This window comes from Chelmon rostratus, chromosome 15 (genome assembly GCF_017976325.1).
Source record: "Chelmon rostratus isolate fCheRos1 chromosome 15, fCheRos1.pri, whole genome shotgun sequence".
Lineage (NCBI taxonomy): Eukaryota > Metazoa > Chordata > Actinopteri > Chaetodontiformes > Chaetodontidae > Chelmon > Chelmon rostratus.
The window spans coordinates 2,282,184-2,304,153 of NC_055672.1; the positions used below are offsets into that span (position 1 = coordinate 2,282,184).

The window sequence follows — 21,970 nt, forward strand, 5'->3', positions numbered from 1 at the left end:
ACAAAACTTGTCAGGTTGAGTTGCTCAACAAAATCCAATGGAACGTAAGGTTTTAACTTGTTTTGCACTTTTCTCCTCAAGGCTGCAGAGCTGTTGGAGATTACACAGGACCAGGGCTGGTCTGATCCCTCCTGGGCAGCCAAAGAGGAGTCCATTCCTGCTCTGCTGAAAGAGCTGACTGTGAGTTCGGCACTTTGTACAACAAGACGCACAGTAATCCTCAAGAAAAATGTGTCTTTATTGTTCATTTTTAAATCATTTCAGTTTTTTAGCTAGCTCCATTAGCTTCGATAATCAATAGTTAGTAAGGCATGAAATGTTTTATATTCATAATGTATCAAATTTGTAAATCAGCATAGAAATAAAAGTGTTACATTTTTTAAACTTTACTATTAGTGGACTTTTTTATTTATTTTACAGCGGAATATTTCTTGTCTGATCTGACTTCAATACTGCAGCAACAAGAGTTTGACAGTATATTCTGTGAAAACACAACCACTGTTGTTTTCAGGATGCGGTAGCTAACCTGGAGCAGGGCATCCTGACAGAGCGGCAGTGCACCCAGCTGGTGGAGCAGCATGAAGCAGCCCAGGACTGGCTGAGGGAGCAGGTCAAAGGCCTGGGAGCTCCTCCAGCAGACAGACCGGGTCTGCACAGCACTGTCAACACTCTCAAGGTCAGATAATAAAGCACAAACAGTTGTTGCTCGGACTCCTGACAGATGCTGGTGGCACCTAATTTCATCTGTAACTGAAAACGTTCATGTTGTATTGCCCCAAACTGAAGAAATCTCTAGAATGGTAACAAGCCAATATGTTTGAGGAAAACATCAAAGACGTGAAGATTCATGCATGGACGCTGTCTGCATGTTCAGCTTTTCAATGACAAATTGCAAAATTATACTTTAACAGATGAGAGATGCAATGTAGTTATAGCAACTGTTGTTAATTTAGCCATCTGAAAAATTAAAACTGCCTAATTAAAATATTGTTTGTGGTTGTAGCCCCTCTCCAATGCACACATTGATTGATATGTGAGTGTGTATTTCAGGAGCTAAGCAATGTTCCCACATCTTTGACTTTTTGAATAGTTCAAGGTTTTACCTCTGACCTAATAGTCAAAAGCTTTTTACAAGTATGTGACAACATTCAACAGCTTTCTACATTCTAATAATCTGTTTCTCCTCTTTCTCCCCCCTGATGTCAGGCTTTGCTCCAGACAGTGGACAGGGAGCAGAGAGAGATGAAGGACCTGGACTCTGCCAGGGACAGTTTGCTGAGTCTCTGTACCCCTGGAGGTCGGGATGCCCTGACCCTGGAGGTCAGTCATCTCCACGACCTCTGTGCCACCTCTGAACAGGAGGTGAAGGAGCGCCTGACGACCTGTGAGACGCAGCTAGAGGAGCTGGACGGTCAGCTTGCCAGGAGGGCCCAGGGACTGAAGGACAGAGCTGCTGCCCTCCAGTGGGAGCTCCGCTCTTTGGACCAGGCGCTCAGTTACAGTGAACCACAGAACAACATCGCTCAGCTCCAACAGCACTGGCACAGCCTTCAGGTTATCATTATTTTACTTATCTAATGTGACAACCCCTTTTTGGTAAATAAATGTAAAACTGCTGCCATGTTCTACCGGCAGACGTAATTATTTCTAACATGATGTTGTTGTAGACATGTTAATATTACTTATGTGATGTTGATGTCCTTGTCCTGTTAGAACTGTGAGAAATCACTAGAAGATTTGGGCGTCAAAGTTCATGACCTTTACCAGGAAGTAAAAGCTACACCTGCCACCGACGAGCTGCCAGCCGAAATTATCACTGTGGTCGAGTCCCTACGCCAGCAACATGACAGGTAACATACGACTGATGTCATTTCCTCTCTGTTGTGGGAGAGCAGTCAACAATAGATTAACAACAATACAAAACTCCACTACGGCTGTTCAAAGGCCTCATTTCAGACCTAGTTTTTACTGATTGTAAATGTTTTTAACTAGATATTGCAGTTCATTTTAACTATTGTATTTATCTCTTTTATTTATTTCTTCTATTTTATTCCAATTGAACATTATTTTATTTCCTATATTTTTTATTATTCACTTGACAGCATGTTATTATTTTGTATTTAACTGTTTTATTGTTAACTGTTGTTTTGTATCTCAGCGCAGTAAATGAGGATACCTTCTCAATGGTGTTTCAAGGTGAAATAAAGGTCAACCTTTAATTCACAATGAATGAATGAATAAGGCAGCCAGCACCACTATTTTTACCACTTAATGTTAGATTCAAACGTTTTTGTTGCACTCAAAATAAAAAGATGGAGACAAAACTAAACTCACATGATGTGCAGTAACATCTGTCCAATTCACCACTGGGAATTTTTAAACGGTATATAACCTACTTGAACAGATTCTACATGACAGATTCTCAGCTGGCATCCCTCTATTTCAATTTAGGTTTCAATTATTCTTACATGCCTTAGTGGTTCAGTCTGATCTTGACAACGTCATGGAAACACAGAGTTCTCCTGAAATACAACCTGTTTAAGACATCCGAGGATTACATTTTATCTAATGCCTGGTTTCTTCAACCAAGCAATATGACTCAAATCTATACAGAAACATTTCTCTTTTGTTATTTGTTGCCCCAGAAATGTCTTTTTTTAATCCGTCCTTGACCTTGCAGTTGTTGCTTTTGCACATTGTTTTATGATGAAAAAAGTGCCTGTTTTCATTTTTATGTAATTTAGTACCAGACGATACCATGCAAAATGTTGTGTTTACAATGATGATTGTATTGTTTCTGCAGTCTACAGTCCAGGCTTAGTGAGCGTCAGGGTACCTGCTCTGCAAACACAGCTCGCTGTCTGATGGACAGTCTTCACGCTCTGCAGGAATGGAACCAGAGCAAACCATCGGAGTCCAAGTCTTCTCTGCAGGTTACTGTCTTTTAATGCTTTAACTAGTTTTTTAGGCAATGTAAGTACTTTGTTTCAATAAACATTTGTACCACTAAATATACTTCTGAGAGCTTCCTGGTACATCTAGTCTACTACGCAGTGACATCAATCAAAATTACGTTACTTGGAAAAGTATACATTAATTGAACGAGGAAAAAAATCTGTAAAGAAGGTTTTTGAGTTCAGGCGAAGTGTAGCGTTTGGAGCAATTCAATGGAGCATTTGTCTGTGGTTTATTTATTTGTGCTCTCTTGGTAATGTTGGGATTCATTTGCTCATGACATTTCACACACAACACATTTTTCATCACTACAAACACTAACATTTTTTCCCTTCTGGTGTTAGGTGACATTAGAGGAAGGTGAAAAGTTGCAGGTCAGCCTGCAGGAGGCGCTTTCTCACCAGCAGTTTCTAAAAGACTGTTTGATGCCAGTCTTGTTTGAGAAACTGGAGAGAGAGGGTTCAGAGACACTCAGAAAAGCAGTGACACAGAAAACCTGTCTCAGCCAGAGCTTAAAGGTATTTAAATCATGTTAAATAGATTTGTATATCTTGAATTATTTATTAAATATCACTTGTTAAATAAAACAGTTATAACTCTGTGATAACGGATGATGTTGTTATCCTTTCTTTTAAGGAGCTTGATGAAAGAAGTAAACAGAAGCTGCCTGATGTCCTTCATGGTAATATAGACGAGACAAAGACACCAGTAGTGGCACCACCAAGAAAAAACAAGCGCTCACCTGAGAAAAAACATGAAGTTAAACTACAGAAAAGAATTCTCGTAACAGAGAAATCTACATCTATTGATGATGAAATTCCAGTTTCAGCTGAGCTGCAAACTGAGGCTAAAACATCAGAGCCTACTGTGACAGCAGTCATGGAAGACACAAAAATTCCTGGCATGGAGAAAAACACAACTGAACCAACAAAAACAAAATCTCAGAGTACGACACATGCTTTAGAACCTTTAAGACCACAACGTTGCTACACCTCTGAAGAGGCACAGTTTAGAAGTATAAATCTAGATATCACTGCTGAGCCGGTCGGAGCTGAGCAAATGAAGCCTACTGTTGAGGAACCTGTACTGATCCAAAAAGTCCTTGAACAGTCTGCACCTGTTGTTAGTGAGAAAACTACACCTGTACCATCCAGGAGAAAGTCCAAGGCTTCAGCATCTGATCCAGAGCCCACCCAAAGTAAGGTGCATTCTGAAACGGTGAAAACCTATAGTAATCAAGAGAGTTGTGGAGAAACAAAGAATAGAGCCACCATTATTCCAGATGTATCAGAGCCATTTACGACTGGCCCTGTAACAACTGATGCTGCAGGTGAACTCACCAAGAAGTCCTCCTCTAAGTCAGTCACAGAGCAAGCAACGACCACAGCTGTTGAGCAAGCCAAGCTTGGACGTACGAGCAAAGAGTCAGAGAGTCCAGATGTGTCCTTAAAGGTTACCGCAGCAAAACCTGCACAGATAAAGGGCGATGCTGAGAATCCAATGTCTCTCCAAACTTCAGCGTTGATCACAGAAACAGATGCTGAGCAACCCAAGTCTGTACCAAAAAGGCCAGATTCTAAGAGTTTTACAACTTCAGAACAAGTCGCTGCCCAAATGAAAACTACAGAAGACTACGCAGAGCTTGAGGAAACTAAGGAAGAGCCTAAGAAAGAGAAGACTTCTTCAACTGCACAGGTGATCACACAACCAGTTGAAACTGCTGTTTTGGGAGAGACTAACCTCTTGCCAACCAAAAGAAAGTCCAAGAGACCAAAACTTTCCCCAGATCTTTCTAACAAGGAGAAAACACAGAGCACGGAAAAGCCTGACCATCCCATATCTTTACTGAGATCCAATGAGCAAACTGAAGTTGCTGTTGAGGAGGAAGAAACTAAGTTTATGCAAACCAGATTGAAGTCAGATACTGGTGATGTTTCCACTGTTCCAGAGCCAGTATCAACTGTTGAAGCAGGTTTGGGGAAGGAACCTGAGAAGTCTTCAACCTCAGAGTTTGTTCCAGAGCCAACTGAAAATGCTGTTTTGGAACAAAGTCAGATTTTACCGCCCAAGCGAAAATCAAAGAGTCCAAAACTTCTTCTGAAACAGGCTGAGCAGCAGGCAACACAGATGAGGGAAGGACCTGAAAGTCAAAGTTCTGCTTTGAGCTTGAGGGAGCAAACTGAAAGTGTTGTGATGGTGGAACCTGAAGATAATTATAGAGAACCTGACGCACCTGACCTGAAGTCTTCTTCAGCTCCGCAGGTGGTCACAGCACCAACTATTGTTGTGAAAGGTAATAAGCTTTCTCCAGCCAAAAGAAGATCAGCTGGCTCAAAGTTGACTTCAGAACATGCTGCCAAGGAGGTAGTAGAGACTAAACAAGAGCCTGAAGAGCAGAAGCCTTCCTTGAGCTCTCCAGAGTTTTTTCAAGGGCAAGCTGAAACTGCTGTTGTGGAACAAATTAAGTTTCTGCCACCCAAGAGAAAGTCAAAAAGTACAGAACCTCCTCTTAAACTTGATGACACTGAGGCACCTCAGACAAGGGAAGAAGTCAGAGATCAGAAATCTTCTTTGAGTTCCAATGACCAAAATGCTCTTACTGAAGAAACAAAGCTTGTAGCAACCAGAAGAAAGTCAAAGAGCGGTGATTTTTCCATAACTTCAAAGACCCATGTTAAATCACCTGATACGGAGCCTGAACAAAATAAGAAAGAACTTGACAGTCAAAACTCCTCAACTCCAGATGCTGTCACAGGACCAACTCACAGTGCTGTTTTAGGTGCTGTTACAGAGACCATAAAAGAGCCTGTCAGACAGAAGTCTGTAGAACAAACTGAAGCTGTTGATTTGAAAGAAACAAAGCTCATACCAACCCAGAGGAAATCAAAAAGTTTTGATGTTTCCACAACTCTAGAACCTGTCATTGCTGGAAATGTTGATTTGGAGTCAAAGGAAGCTATGAAAAAACTTGATAGTGGGAGTGCTTATTCAACTGCACCTGCGGTCACAGGATTAACTGAAACTACTGTTGTGCAAGACAGAGAGCTCTTGCCAACCACAAAAAGGTCAAACAGTCCAAAAGTTTCTCCAGAAACTTCTCGCATGGTGGAAACACAAGCTATGGAAAAGCATGGAAAGGGAAGTCAGTTTACTGATGCTGCTGCTGTAGAAGAAACTAAGGTTATGCCAGTAAGGAGAAAGTCAAAGGAAGGCCCTGACAATCAGAGGCCATCTCTAACTCCAGGTGTGGTCACAGGACCAACTGAAATTGCTGGAAATGATGCTGTGGAAAAAGGTAAGCTTTCGCCAACCAAAAGAAAGTCGAAGGGTCTGGCACTTTCCCCAGAACATGCAACCGCAGAGCTGTCAAAGACTAAGAAAGAGCCTGACAGTCAGCAGCCATCTTCAACTCCAGAGATGGTCACAACAACAATCGAAACGACTGTTGTGGAAAAAGGAAAACTTTCACCAACCAAAAGAAAGTCGAAAGGTCTGAAAGTTTCCCCAGAACCTGCTGCCACAGAGCTGACAAAGACCAAGGAAGAGGCTGATGCTATAAAACCGTCTTCGGATCCAGAGATAGTCACAGGAACACCTAAAACTACTGTTGTGGAAAAAGGAAAACTTTCACCAACCAAAAGAAAGTCGAAGGGTTTGACGCTTTCCCCAGAACTTGCTGCCACCGAGCTGACACAGACCAAGGAAGAGCCTGACAGTCGGAAGCCATCGTTAGCTCCAGAGAAGGTCACAGAAGCAACTGAAATTGCTAATGTGGAAAAAGGAAAGCTTTCACCAACCAAAATAAATTTGGAGGGGGTTGAACCTTTCACAGACCTTGTTACCACAAATCTGACACAGACCACAGGAGAGCCTGACACTCAAAAATCATCTTCAAGTCTAGAGGTGGTCACAGAAACAACTGAAACTACTTTTTCACCAACCAAAAGAAAGTCGAAGGGTCTGAAACTTTCCCCAGAAGTTACAGAAGCCACAGAATTGACAAAGACCAAGGAAGAGCCTGATGCTCAAAAACCATCTTCAAGTCCAGAGGTAGTCACAGAGACACCTGAAACTACTGTTGTGGAAAAAGGAAAACATTTACCAACCAAAATAATGTTGGAGGGTCAGACCCTTTCCCCAGAACTTGCTGCTACAGAGCTGACACTAACCACGGAAGTGCCTGACAGTCAGAAGCCATCTTCAACTCTGGAGGTGGTCACAGAAACAACTGAAACTGTTACTGTTGTGGGAAAAGATGCACCTTCACCAACCAAAATAAAGTTGGAGGGTGTTAAAGCTTCCACAGAACTTTTTACCTCAGAACTGACATCGACCAAGGAAGAGCCCGACAGTCAGAAGCAATCTTCAACTCTGGAGGTGGTCACAGAAACAACTGAAATTCCTGTTGTGGAAAAAGATAAACTTTCACTCATCAAAAGACAGCAAACTGAAGGTCCTGTAATGGAAAAAGCTAAGACCATACCAACAAGCAGAGAGCCAAATAGTGGGGAAATTTCCACTGCTCCAGTAACAGCCTCTACACTCACAACAAATACTGATGAAACCAAAAAAGAACATGAGCATGTTGAGTCTTTTGCAACTCCAGAATTTGCCCATACTGAACCTTTGAAGACTATCACAACACCCATTTCAACTATGGCTAAACCTCCACATTCTGAGTTACAGGAGCCTAAAGACAAATATAAAGAGGCCCCAGAACAACCCATTGCCCACTCTCTAGAGACAGTCTTGAGTGAAGTGTCTCAAACACAACCATCTCTCTCCACTGAGCATACAGACACACCATGTGTTGCAGAATACATGGAAAAGTTATGGGAAAACACAGCTGAGATTCAGAAGAGATATCTGGTCCTCGATCTGCCTGAGATAGGAGTCACCAAGGCATATGAGATAAAGCCAGATCAGCCAGTGGCTGAAACTACCTCTGCTGTTTTTTCAGTGGTGCAGCCTCATAAGGCAGAGACAGAGTTTTCGGAAATACGCTCACCTGAGCAAGACATAATGAAGCCAATTGAAGCTGTGAGTCAGCCGAAGCTCTTGAAGAACACAGAGGAAAGGCTCAAAGAGCACAGGGAACATGGTGTCGAAGAGGAGCGTGCTAAAATATCAACACATGACATTCATGATGCACCTAAGAGCCTGGAAGAGAAGCCTGTTATAGTGGAGGAAATCCGCAAGGGGGCTGAAGTGCGCATTCTGCAGCTAGATATACAGACCAGTCCAGAGGAGGAAAAAACATCTGTCACAGGAGCAAAAAGCATAGATATTGTTCAAACAAGTATTGAGAGTGAAAGAGTGCCAAAAAACAAAGATGAGACTGCTGCTGCGGAAGTTATGCCGGAGAAGAGTACAAATAAGATGACTACGATAGAAGTACGAGAAGGTACTGACCGGGAAGATGAACGTGGTGTCAAAGAACAGAATTCTACACTGTCGACACTTGGCAGGGACGATGTACCCAAGAGCTTGGGTGTGAGTATCGTATTAGATATTCCGAGTAGTCTGGAGGTGGATGCAAACACATCTGGCACAAGAGTAAAAGAGCCAAGGATAGATATTGTTCAAACACATGTCCCGCATGAAAGCTGGCCAGAAAACAAAGGTGCTGCTACTGTTGATGTTACACCAGAGGACTCTGCAGTTGAAAAGACTACAGTAAAGGTGAAAGAAAGCAGTATTGAAGGTCAAGACGATGTGCCTCAAAGAGACTCTGCTCAATCCACCTCTCCTGCCTCTGAATCAGTGGAGCCACATGTGTCAGAGACAGAATTCATAGAAATAAGCATATATGAGCAAGACATAGTAAGACCAAGCCAAACTGAAACTAAGATAAAGCTCTTGAAAACTGTCCAGGATGGACCTGAAGAGGTCAAGGAACATGGGGGCCAAGAAGAGCTTCCTGAAGTGTCAACCCAAGCTATGCACGATGTACCCATGTGTCTGGATGAAAAGCCTGTTGGGATGGAGAAAATTCCCAAAGGTGCTGAAGTGCACATTTTACAACCAGATACAGAGGTCATTGTAAAGGAGCATGAAATCACGTCTTTTATGATCAGTACAGAAAGGCAAGAGACTGTGGCTGAAAGTGACTCCACTCATCTGCCTACTTCTGCCGCTTTAACAGCTGCTCAGTCACATGAACCAGGGACAGGGCTTGTAAAGATGTCTGAAGAAGACCAGTTAAAACCAAGCCAAACTGTGACTCAGCTAGAACTCTTCAGAACCACACAGGAAAGACCCAAAGAGGCCAAGGATCAGGGAGTCCACGAAAAACATCCTGAAGTGTCACTAAATGATGTGCATGATGAACCAAAGAGCCTGGATGAAAGGTCTGTTAAAAAGGGAGAAATCCACATGGGTGTACATGAACACAAAACTGTCACAATAGATAAAGAGCCAAGGGTGGAACCAGGTATCCAGCTTGAGACGGTTAAAGAAAGCAAGGATATGACTACATCTGATGCTCAGTCCGAAAGGTCTACAGTAATGATGGCCAGCGTAGAAGAAAGCTCGACTGAATCCCTTTCAGAACCCAGTGTGGTCCCGAGAGCCCAAACACAAAGACACACAACAGATGCAGAGGAAAATAAGAAGGAAGACCAGAGGGAGCGGGAGAAGACAACAATTCAGAAGGAGGAGATGGAAAAGATAGTCATGCTAGAAACACAAAAAGTTCAGCTCCCAATGGCCACGACCACCACCACTGGTGAAGTGAGGCTTCAGAGAGTGGATTTGCCACAGGTAAGACATTGGGGCACTCATCTGCAGGTTATGATTATTCTCTGGACTGCTCACCTCGAGGTTACTATGTTAAGTTTGTTTCGAAAGGGACTGACCTGGCACTGGTTGTTTATTTTAAATGAACAACCGTCCCAAGGAAGCACTTTGTTGCAATGTGTGGTGTTTAATACCACATGCATCTCCACTGGTTCATGCTCAATACCTACCCAAGTCAAATGTTTCCCCCAGCCTATATCATTTCTTCTCTTTGTTAAAAAAGAGAAAGACACACACTGCATCAAAGAAATGGACAACCTAACAATGCAGAATACCTTTGTAATTAAAATAGAAGATGATACCAAGTACTTGAAAACAAGCTGAGTGTACAGGAAGTATGTTATGATAGATAAGACTTTATTAATCTCACAGTGGAGAAATTTACTATGACAGAAGCTCTTTAGAACACACGGGGGGGATGCAAACAGTAACTAGAAAATTCCCCCTGGGAAATTTTGAAAGGGACACGGGGTGCGTTCGAGCCGACAAAATTATCTACGTTTTAAAGTTTGAATGAAGTCTCTAGGAGAAACTATGGCGAAGCAGCGGACAGTTGAAAAAGGCTGCAATGTGAGAAAACAGCAGATATCAGAGGTAGTCAGTCCCTGATTAATGAATTGCTCTCAGCTGTGTTTCTGTGGCTTTCTCCTTGTCTGTCTCTGTTGATCACCTCAGCTGTCTGTGTCTGCTTCTCTCCTCTGCTTCATGTCTCTGTTAACATGAATTAATGAACTGAATCAATAAACATGAATGGAGCTAATGCTAACGGAGCTAACAGAGCTAACACTAACGGAGCTAACAGCTAACTGCGCTAATAGAGCTAACGGCGCTAACGCTAACAGAGCTAACTGTGCTAACGGTGCTAACAGAGCTAACAGAGCTAACGGCGTTAACAAGGGGGCGGGGGGATGGGGTTTTCATTATGCATTTGTCTGTGTGTGTGTGTGTTTGTGTATCTGTCATTGTGTGTGACTGCGTATGTGTGTGTCTTCGTCTGTTTGTGTGTGTGTGTCTGCTTGAACTACACAAGCAGCCCAACCAGCTCCTACATGGAGATGTGTCTGGTATATGTGTGTCTGAATGTGTGTGTGTGTGTGTGTGTGCGTGTGTAACTTCTGCCCCACCTCCTGATAATTACCTCTGCACCTCTTCCACTGTTTACCTGTGTGTGTGTCTTCGTCTGTTTGTGTGTGTGTGTGTCTGCTTGAACTACACAAGCAGCCCAACCAGCTCCTACATGGAGATGTGTATGGTATATATGTGTCTGAATGTGTGTGTGTGTGTGTGTTTGTTTGTGTGCGTGTGTAACTTCTGCCCCACCTGCTGATAATTACCTCTGCACCTCTCCCACTGTTTACCTGTTCCTGTTCAGTTTTGACGTGCTTGTTTTTAATCACTTTTTAGCTGTTGGTTAGCCCTTTTTGTGTGTGCATTTGTGTGACTACTGTCTCAACCTCTTTGGCAAAGAGCTTTCTGAAGCTGAGTTTAACTGCTTGTTGGACGGAGATTGTTTTCAAACAATGCCCTTGTTTTGACTGAGCTCGTTAAGATAATCACTCTCAGGCTGGTTGTCCTGCAGATGTGTGTGCGTGGGTTATTGACCGGTGTGTGTGTAAATGACAGTTGCACCTGTTAAACTCTTCCCTTGAAAAGCGGCTTTTTCGCTGTCGGTTTCTTCCGAACAACTTGCGATTGTGACAAAACCGTAGCTGCTATCAAAAAACCGATTACACTGTGAGATGCGGACAAGTCTGGGCCAGATGTACGTGTGTTTTATGTCCAGATATTCTTTAGAAAAATGACAAAATGGTCGACTTAAAAAGACTCTGCGACTCAGAGAACAGGAGTTTGTATTGTATGCAGTGAGATTTGGGTTCGGCGAACCTCCTGAACTAAATCCTCTGGTGAGAGAACCGTACCTCGTATCAGAGTGTACTATAGATCATCGGACTCCCGAGAACTTCCTGAGTCCGACCATCTCCTCGTTTTATTCCTGACACAACAACTTTTCGTTTTATGGCGATCTAAAGACAGGAGGCATTTCTGCTTTGCTCACAAAACAGCTCTGAATTTTAACATGGGACTTAATGGGAGAACAGGAGGGCGCTGGCTGCACAAAACGTCTCACTATTTAAATTCAGTAAGTCTCTCGGCTTTTTCGAGGACATCACACGAAAGAGGACAAGTTTGTCTACAAACTGATCCCAAAATTATGCGTGTAGAGTGTAATTTGTGGCCGTAGCGACGAGAAAAAGAGAAGATTTTCAGATCGTTTTTAGACTCTGTGCCACTCTAGCACGCACTCTAGCACGAACATTCCGCGCAATACACACCCATTATAATCTCAAAATTTCCCGCCAAACGATCACTGTCATTGAACAGTGACTGATCAAAAACTATAGGACCATTCAAAATGTGGATGAACACACCAATAGACCAGACTTGGGTCTACATTTTAAAGTTGAAATGAAGTCTCTCGGTGAATGTATGCCTGAGCTACAGATGTTTGAAAAACTCCAATTTCAATCTTGTTTTTTTCGCCCGTCCCATTCATTTCTTATGGGAAATTTATCGCAGTTTTTCGCGTCTTATGACGCGAAAAACTGCGATAAATTTGAGAAAAGTAATAGCACACCGATCCCGAACAATACGCACGTTTTGATATATAATTTGCGAGGGTTTTCTCAAAGCTGCGGGGCGAGTTAAGGGACGAAAACTTGGAGGAAGATGAAAAATAACTAGAAAATTCCCTCTGGGAAATTTTGAAAGGGACACGGGGTGTGTTCGAGCCGACAAAATTATCTACGTTTTAAAGTTTGAATGAAGTCTCTAGGACAAAGTATGGCCGAGCAGCGGACAATTGAAAAAGGCTGAAATTTGAGGAAATTTCCCCATTCATTTCTTATGGGAAATTTATCGCAGTTGTTTGCGTCTTACGTCGGCCTTCGATGGTCATAGCTCGAAAACCGTAAGAGATATCAAAATGTGCCGAGGGTCATTTAGAGCCGACAAAATTATCTACGTTTTAAAGTTTGAATGAAGTCTCTAGGAGAAACTATGGCGAAGCAGCGGACAATTGAAAAAGGCTGCAAATTGAGAAAACGGCAGATATCAGAGGTAGTCAGTCCCTGATTAATGAATTGCTCTCAGCTGTGTTTCTGTGGCTTTCTCCTTGTCTGTCTCTGTTGATCACCTCAGCTGTCTGTGTCTGCTTCTCTCCTCTGCTTCATGTCTCTGTTAACATGAATTAATGAACTGAATCAATAAACATGAATGGAGCTAATGCTAACGGAGCTAACAGAGCTAACACTAATGGAGCGAACAGCTAACGGTGCGAATATAGCTAACGGCGCTAGCGCTAACAGAGCTAACTGTGCTAACAGAGCTAACAGAGCTAACGGCGTTAACAAGGGGGCGGGGGGATGGGGTTTTCATTATGCATTTGTCTGTGTGTGTGTGTTTATGTATCTGTCGTTGTGTGTGACTGCGTATGTGTGTGTCTTCGTCTGTTTGTGTGTGTGTGTCTGCTTGAACTACACAAGCAGCCCAACCAGCTCCTACATGGAGATGTGTCTGGTATATGTGTGTCTGAATGTGTGTGTGTGTGTGTGTTTGTTTGTGTGCGTGTGTAACTTCTGCCCCACCTGCTGATAATTACCTCTCTACCTCTCCCACTTTTTACCTGTTCCTGTTCAGTTTTGACGTGCTTGTTTTTAATCACTTTTTAGCTGTTGGTTAGCCCTGCTTGTGTGTGCGTTTGTGTGACTACTGTCTCAACCTTTTTGGCAAAGCGCTTGGTGAAGCTGAGTTTAACTGTTTGTTGGATGGAGATTGTTTTCAAACAATGCCCTTGTTTTGACTGAGCTCGTTAAGATAATCATTCTCAGGCTTGTTGTCCTGCAGATGTGTGTGCGTGGGTTATTGACCGGTGTGTGTGTAAATGACAGTTGCACCTGTTAAACTCTTCCCTTGAAAAGCGGCTTTTTCGCTGTCGGTTTCTTCCGAACAACTTGCGATTGTGTCAAAACCGTAGCTGCTATCAAAAAACCGATTACACTGTGAGATGCGGACAAGTCTGGGCCAGATGTACGTGTGTTTTATGTCCAGATATTCTTTAGAAAAATGACAAAATGGTCGACTTAAAAAGACTCTGCGACTCAGAGAACAGGAGTTTGTATTGTATGCAGTGAGATTTGGGTTCGGCGAACCTCCTGAACTAAATCCTCTGGTGAGAGAACCGTACCTCGTATCAGAGTGTACTATAGATCATCGGACTCCCGAGAACTTCCTGAGTCCGACCATCTCCTCGTTTTATTCCTGACACAACAACTTTTCGTTTTATGGCGATCTAAAGACAGGAGGCATTTCTGCTTTGCTCACAAAACAGCTCTGAATTTTAACATGGGACTTAATGGGAGAACAGGAGGGCGCTGGCTGCACAAAACGTCTCACTATTTAAATTCAGTAAGTCTCTCGGCTTTTTCGAGGACATCACACGAAAGAGGACAAGTTTGTCTACAAACTGATCCCAAAATTATGCGTGTAGAGTGTAATTTGTGGCCGTAGCGACGAGAAAACGAGAAGATTTTCAGATCGTTTTTAGACTCTGTGCCACTCTAGCACGCACTCTAGCACGAACATTCCGCGCAATACACACCCATTATAATCTCAAAATTTCCCGCCAAACGATCACTGTCATTGAACAGTGACTGATCAAAAACTATAGGACCAATCAAAATGTGGATGAACACACCAATAGACCAGACTTGGGTCTACATTTTAAAGTTGAAATGAAGTCTCTCGGTGAATGTATGCCTGAGCTACAGATGTTTGAAAAACTCCAATTTCAATCTTGTTTTTTTCGGCCGTCCCATTCATTTCTTATGGGAAATTTATCGCAGTTTTTCGCGTCGTACTGCGAGAAAAACTGCGCACCGATCCCGAACAATACGCACGTTTTGATATATAATTTGCGAGGGTTTTCATAGCTGTAGGAGCCAGTGACTCGGGACGTTGCCCCGTGTCCCTAATAAGAAGAAACGCGCGGGATAGTAATAAGTGACTCGGGACGTTGCCCCGTGTCCCTAATAAGAAGAAACGCGCGGGATAGTAATAAGTGACTCGGGGCTACGCCCCGAGTCACTGGCTCCTGCAGCTATGAAATAGCTGTAGGAGCCAGTGACTCGGGACGTTGCCCCGTGTCCCTAATAATAAGAAGAAGAAGAAGAAGAAACGCGCGGGATAGTAATAAGTGACTCGGAGCGTGCCCCGTGTCCCTAATAAGAAGAAGAAGAAGAAGAAACGCGCGGGATAGTAATAAGTGACTCTGCTGCAGGAGCCAGTGCCTCGGAGCGTGCCCCGTGTCCCTAATAAGAAGAAGAAACGCGCGGGATAGTAATAAGTGACTCGGAGCGTGCCCCGTGTCCCTAATAAGAAGAAGAAGAAGAAGAAGAAGAAACGCGCGGGATAGTAATAAGTGACTCGGGACGTTGCCCCGTGTCCCTAATAATAATAATAAGAAGAAGAAGAAACGCGCGGGATAGTAATAAGTGACTCGGGGCTACGCCAGCTATTTCATAGCTGTAGGAGCCAGTGACTCGGGACGTTGCCCCGTGTCCCTAATAAGAAGAAGAAGAAGAAGAAACGCGCGGGATAGTAATAAGTGACTCGGGGCGTCGCGAGGCACTGGCACTATTACTTTTCTCACTGACTCGGAGCGTGCCCCGTGTCCCTAATGAAAGGTGCAAATGAGAACAGTGCAATCGTGCAAATAGGCAATAACAAAAAGAATTTAGGAAATTTTAAAATTATTTACATGTTATGTTATATGTATTATGTGTATGAGAGAACAATATCCACTGAAATAAAGGATAAATATATAATATATATGAATAAATATATAGTAAATCTAGTTTTCCTGCTCCAGGGAAGTTATATTCATACATCATCTGTCTTTGACATCTGTGTTTGCACTTGCTCCAAGGTGTATACCTTTAGAGCCGCTGTAAAAACATACACTTTTCATACGTGCTTTAGATATTTGCTTTGCATTTAGAGCTGTACAGTGGGTGTACCCAGATACATTTTATTAACAGTACATGCAAAGCAAAGAATATAAACCTGAGACATTTACACCTGTGCTACCAAAGGTTTCCTTGCCTCGGGGTAGGACTGTGAGCTTGCTCATGCATGTTATTGTCTTGTAAGTCAAAGGGAGTAAGGATTGGTAGACTTCCTGAGAAGTCATTCATTCAAAGGGAATAGTCTTGTCTCACAAAGAGCAACAGAGTTCTTTTCTCAGCACCGCGTAAACTGTATACAGTTGTACGTCAGCATTATTTGCAATTCTTGCATTAATACTGCTGTTTTGTCTCCAGCTGGAGCAGGTGTACACGGCTGACACGATACCACCAACATCATTGCAGGCAGATCAGAAATCTTCAACTGACATTATGTGGGGTGAGGTGACCCTGGTGAGAAGATTGTCCTCTCAGGAAAACAATGCTCAAGCAGAAGCAAGTGTTGTGAATACTGAGGAACTTGTTCTGGAAGCACCAGAAGAATCTGCCATGGGGAACATCCTCACAGAAATAAAGCTCCTCACAGAGACCGGACCCAACAGTCAACTCATTGAGGTACCATGATGACTTTGTACAACAGTACACAGAAACTGTCAAATCTTACACAGCAGGACTTTATGTAAGAACACTGGTGTGATGAGCATGTAAAGTCAGCGTTGGTGGTTTAAATCTAGCTTGTGAGTCGTGTTATTTTATCTCTTTTGCATCCTTTATGTCGCTCTGCGCTGTATATCGACCAGTTTCTACTTTTAGAGGTGCAGATTACATGGAAATTTTAATGTAGGCCCTGAATGGGCTCAACAAATGAAAGTGAGACTCCTCTTTACATTTGCTCATGTGTGGTCTTTACCAAAACCAATTTTTGGCTTCAGCTGGAAATTTTAGACTCTAGCTGGGATGTGTTTCTGTGTCTTAAGGGTAACCCACTTGAAGATGCTCCAGAGGCTCTGATTACATCCACCATTGATCTGGACAATCGTCTAAGCAGGCTGGTGTCTAAAGTCCTGAGCTGCAAAAACAAAGCAGCTGAGCTCAATCCAACAGCCATGGAGCAGCAGCTGAAGGAGGCTCTGGTGAGATTCAAAATGACAGGTTGTATGACTAGAGAAATAAAAAGATTATTCAGCAGCCTATGCTAAAGGTAAATATTAAAAACAAGTCGACATTGGCAGCACAAAATAATTTTGCAACGGGCACTTTTAACTGTTCATAGCATTTTATTTGTGTCTAGAAATAATCACAAAATCTTAATAAATAGAACATTTGCATTAAAACTATAGACTTTAAACAGTGTGCCTTTACTCTGTTTTGCCGTGTACAGGAATGCCAAGAGACTGCCCAGGAACAGGTATCATTAGTTTCTCAGTTGAGAGGCACTGATGCTGAGAACAGGGACATTCTGGAGCTTGTGGAGGACCAGTGGTGTACTGCTGTTCAGGAGGCAGCTGCTGTCATCCAGAGTAAAGAGGCCCAGCTGCAGGTTGTAAACGATTACTGCAGACAGACCCAAGCAGCCAAGACCACGCTGGGGAGACTGTCAGCAGAACTGGACACCATTAGAATGTGAGTTGTTGTCTATGGTTTTCTTTCATGTCTTAATTGAAGGTTGTATTTAATAGGCTACTGTACGATACTCGAGAACACACTTCAAAACTGGTGACTTTGATTCATTTAATTTTTTAAGATCCCCATTTGTTTCATCAGACAGTGGCTATTCTTGCTGGGGTCTAGTCACGCATATTGCAGACAAGACAACAGCACATTCCCACACACCCTAACACCAACTCACAACATACAAGACGAGCAAGCTAGGAGGTGCAAGACTGAGTCAAGGCCAAAGAGGAGAAGAGAATAGAAACTTTGAATGTTTCTAAAGCACTGTTTGTTTGTTTTTTTTTATGTTCACACTGAATGTAATGGAAATCTCAAACCTCAACACTAGCTCTCATTCTCAGCTCTTGTACTTCTTTTTTGAAATGGTAAAAGCCAAACACATGATTTCTAGACTTGACTGTTTTTCTTTCAGGTCCCCAGAGGAGAGCAGCTCCAAGGAGGCAGAGCGACTACGCTCCTTACAGAGAAGTATGGAGGAGAACAGAGTGGTACTTGGGGAGATGCTTGCGACCCATATGAAGTTATGCCCCCACCTCAGCCGGTCTGAGCGAGCAACTGCACAGACTAAGCAGAGGAACCTACGAGAAAAGTGGAGAGACCTGGAAAGGGCTGTGGAGAGGACCCTGTATCACACAAATGCCCATTCTCACGAGACCAGCAGCCTTCTGTCAGCAATATCAAGTCTTCAGGAATATTTAGAGAAAATCGGCAAAGACCTTGAAGCCAAGTCACCTACAGTTACTCAGTGGAATTGCAAGAAGGTGCAGGAGCTGATGGTGGCAAATGCTGAGGTTAAAGCTGCACAGCAAAAACACCTTCATTTGCAGCAGCTGTTAGAGGAGCTACTCCTTAGCTCACGGTGGGAGAAGGAAACAAAAAACATAGTGAAGGGGCTTCAGAGGGTCAAAGACCAAATTTGCCACACAGAGGAACTAGTGTCCTCCCACACGCTGAGCAGCAGCAACCCCATCATGGAGAAAATGATCTTAGTGATGAGGGATGCCCTTGCCTGGGCGAAGCAGACAGAGAGTGACATTGAGGGCAGGAGGAAGAGGGTGGCTCTCCTCCCTGAGGAGGTGCACCGGCAGCTCAGAGATCTAAAGAAGCTGCAGTCTGAGGTCATGGCCAAACAGGGCCAGTTGGAGTCACTGGTGGAGGAGGTGACGGAACTCCTTCCACAGCTGGACCAGGCTGAAGAGGTGCCCATGGTGCGCTCTTCTCTGGAATCACTTGAAGAACTCTCAAAGTCAACTACTGAGAAGCTATCCAAGGCTGTGAGAGAGATAGAGTCAGGACTGCAGACCAGAGAAAAGCTGTCTGAACAGATTGCTGACCTAGATTCCTGCGTTGTGGCTCATCTGCATAGAGAGGCGTCCAGGAGTGCAGACGATGAGCTCAGGAGCCCTGCTGAACTTGATCGCAGACTTCGTCAAATCCAAGAGTCCCTGGCTGAGGCTGAGAGGCAAGCTGCTGTCTGTGAGGCTCTTCTAATGAAGAGTAAAGACATTGCCCCTGAACTCAGCATCACAGAGAACTGTCAGCTTTTTAACAAGCTTACCAACCTCCAGGATGACATCCAAGCCATCAGCAGTCATGAGAAGTCCAACAAAAAGGAGCTGGACGAACTCACACAGACTGTAGACTCATGCAAGAGCAACCTGGTTACTATTGAAAAAAGCCTCAGGCAGATGCTAGTAGATCTGAGTAAACACAGGTACCCCATCACAAGAGAGTCCCTGCAAGCTTTGGAGCCTTTCAAACTCATGATATTGGAGCACAAATCCCAGGTTGACCTTCTGCAACCGTGGATTCCCCAGGAAAAGGCCCAGGATTTGCACTCTATTATTTCTGAGCTTCACAGCAAAATGGCCACCCTGGAAATTAAGTCCAGAGACCATGAGAGGTACCTGTACATGAGGCAGAGTGTGGAGGACCTCAGGGAGAACATTCAGGAGCAGGCCCGTCAGACCAAAGAAGACAGCAGGGAGCTTGAGGAGAAGTACAAACTCTGTCAGACCCTCCTCTTTCAGTTTCCTCTGATAAAGTATTTATCTGAGGAGGCTCACTCCAAACTCCAGATGATCTCTGCTGATCTTTACCCTTCACAGCTGACTGCAGAGCAGCAGAGGCTGAAACAAAACAACGAGACCCTTAGCACCTTGGAGATGACACTCTACAACAACCTCAGCATCCTCGACAGGAACCTGCTGAAGGACCTGGACCTCAACTCAGAGAAAGATGCCGCTCAGGCCTTCCTTTGGAAGACCCTGCAGGAGCTCCAGAGACTCCCCAAGTTGGAGCCAAATGAAACAGTGATTAAAAAGGAATACCAGAGAATCATGTCGTTAAAAAAGACTGTACAGTCGAGAATGAGAGCACTGGAGGTTCTAGAGCAAAAGAAGGGAACCAGAGAAGGAAGTGGGTCCCAAAATCTCATGGACTGGAAGAATGCAGTCCTCAGAGAATGTGACTCACAAATGGCAAGTTGCATTGTTGTTTTTTTTATTGTTTTTGTGATTTTCAGATGCTTTTTATGGGTTTGGCAATTACTTCAATATTCACAGAGAAACAGTTACAGTACAGCTAGTTGACTGATCAACTGTACGGTGTCTTACGTATTTTCAGTCAGCATGATAAAGTGAACCCCACCTATCCTGTACTGAACAGATTAATAAATTCATTACATTATTTCCAAATTATGAAGTACTAAAGCATGAAAGCACTAAAGCAAGTGAGAATCCAGGCAGGTGCACATTCTGGCCTTGACAAAGCTAAGATCTTGATAAAGGAGTTTCCTGGATGAAAATAAATCTATTCTTCAAATAAAACATTGGTCTAATTTTTTTAGTTTTGACCATCATTGGCCATCAGTAGTGATAAACACGTACCAACCAACTTCATTGCTGATAGCTGGTGTTGTGTCAGCATTGCTGCAACAGGTTTGGTTGGTCAAAATCAGATTATGATGGCAGTGTTTGACCATATTACCTCAACCACTCATTTGGAAAGGACTACAAACTGTTGTCTTTTACATTTTGAATCATACTGTATTTACACTACACGTACACACAAAGTATAATTGACATGGATAATATGTTTAAAAGCATCTACAAGATGGACTGAGAATGAAGGAATACTATATCCCTGATAAAATTAGAGTGTGTTGTAAAGAAATTATTTATTTTATTATATTTATGTTTATTATATTTTAGGAGAACCTCTCCCAGACCAGAGAATCTTTGAGAAGCTACACATGTGCTGTGAGACAAGCAGTACAGTTCCTGAGGGACGTCGAGGTCTCACTGCTGCCACCACAGGGCTCCGCTGGACTCTGCTCTGAAAGGCTGGGGGAGACCCAGCAGGCGTTGGCCTCACTGCAGCAGCAGTTCCAGACCCATATGGAGCAGCTCCAGAGCCAGGCTGCCCCGCATCCTTACCTGTCCTCCCAGAAGGTGGAGCAGCTCCATGAGAATATCCTGAGCCAGCTCCTGGTGAGGATGTCCACTCTCCAGGCAAAGGGCCACATACGACTGGAGTGTCTCAGCAGGTAATGGGCTCACAGATGAAAGTCTGATTTCTCAGCTTCTCATGAACCTCTTCCGGATGCCAGTGTGTACTTGTATGTGTAATGAGAAAATGGTCATTGATTTGGATGATAATAATAATACTAATAATAACCTTCATTCATTGCACATCACATTATTTTAGCATTTTCCATCAACATGTATATAGTTTTTAGGATAAGAGAGCAGTATTTTTATATTTTATTTGTTCAAAAGAGGAAAAAAGCCACATATAATGAAACGCTCAGCAAACAGGGTCACAAAACAAATATTACTCAGAAGAGATTTAGATTCAGATTGCTTTGTGTATGAGTCAAAACAACAGCTTATTGGACTTTAACAGATAAAAATCATTTCTGTGTTTCAGGTGTGCAGAAAATCACAAAAAATACACCAAATGCAAAGATGAAATCCTGCAGAGTGTGAAGAGTGTAGAGAGCAGCCTCCTGCAGGTTATCTGTCTAAAGGTCACCTGTCTCGCCGACTGCACTGACCAGCAAGCCAAGCTCGGAGTACGTATGAGACTTACACTCTTCCAAGTTCACTGTTCCAGAGACACCTGTGTTTTCAGTTTTACAGCATCAATCATGTTAGAAAATGAAAACATTAATACGTTTCAGAAAAATATCTTGATAATGTTTTTCAGCTTTATGTCTTTGAGGTTTTGCTGATTTCTTCCTTTTTTTGAAATTTTAACCTTTGAGCTGATTGACATGCCTCTCTCCATTTTGCAGGCTCTGTCTGAGGAGATGGAGTCCCTGCAGAGGCGTCTGGAGGAGGTGAAGGAGTGGTGCCCGGAGCAGAGCTGTTGTGGAGGCAGGGAGGCCACCGTGACTGCTGTCTGGAGACGGGTGTCAAGACTACTTCGCTGCATGCAAGAGCTGACGACTCGCAGTAAACAGAGGATCGCAGAATGGAGCGAAATCACCAACAGTGTAAGTAAAACTACAGTAAAAACAT

The 21,970-nt window shown here is 43.3% G+C and overlaps 1 protein-coding gene across 1 annotated transcript in view; it reads left to right on the plus strand.

Annotated features, from left to right (window-relative positions):
- Window positions 1–21,970, plus strand: part of syne2b (spectrin repeat containing, nuclear envelope 2b) — a 127,254-nt gene that overhangs the window by 39,068 nt on the left and 66,216 nt on the right. The window contains 14 exon segments of the mRNA XM_041953978.1: window positions 82–180; window positions 512–676; window positions 1,207–1,554; window positions 1,714–1,850; window positions 2,804–2,933; window positions 3,300–3,473; window positions 3,592–9,717; window positions 16,131–16,388; window positions 16,751–16,906; window positions 17,155–17,396; window positions 17,860–19,927; window positions 20,660–20,994; window positions 21,378–21,522; window positions 21,745–21,945. Of these exon segments, the coding sequence (XP_041809912.1) occupies window positions 82–180; window positions 512–676; window positions 1,207–1,554; window positions 1,714–1,850; window positions 2,804–2,933; window positions 3,300–3,473; window positions 3,592–9,717; window positions 16,131–16,388; window positions 16,751–16,906; window positions 17,155–17,396; window positions 17,860–19,927; window positions 20,660–20,994; window positions 21,378–21,522; window positions 21,745–21,945 (10,584 nt within the window).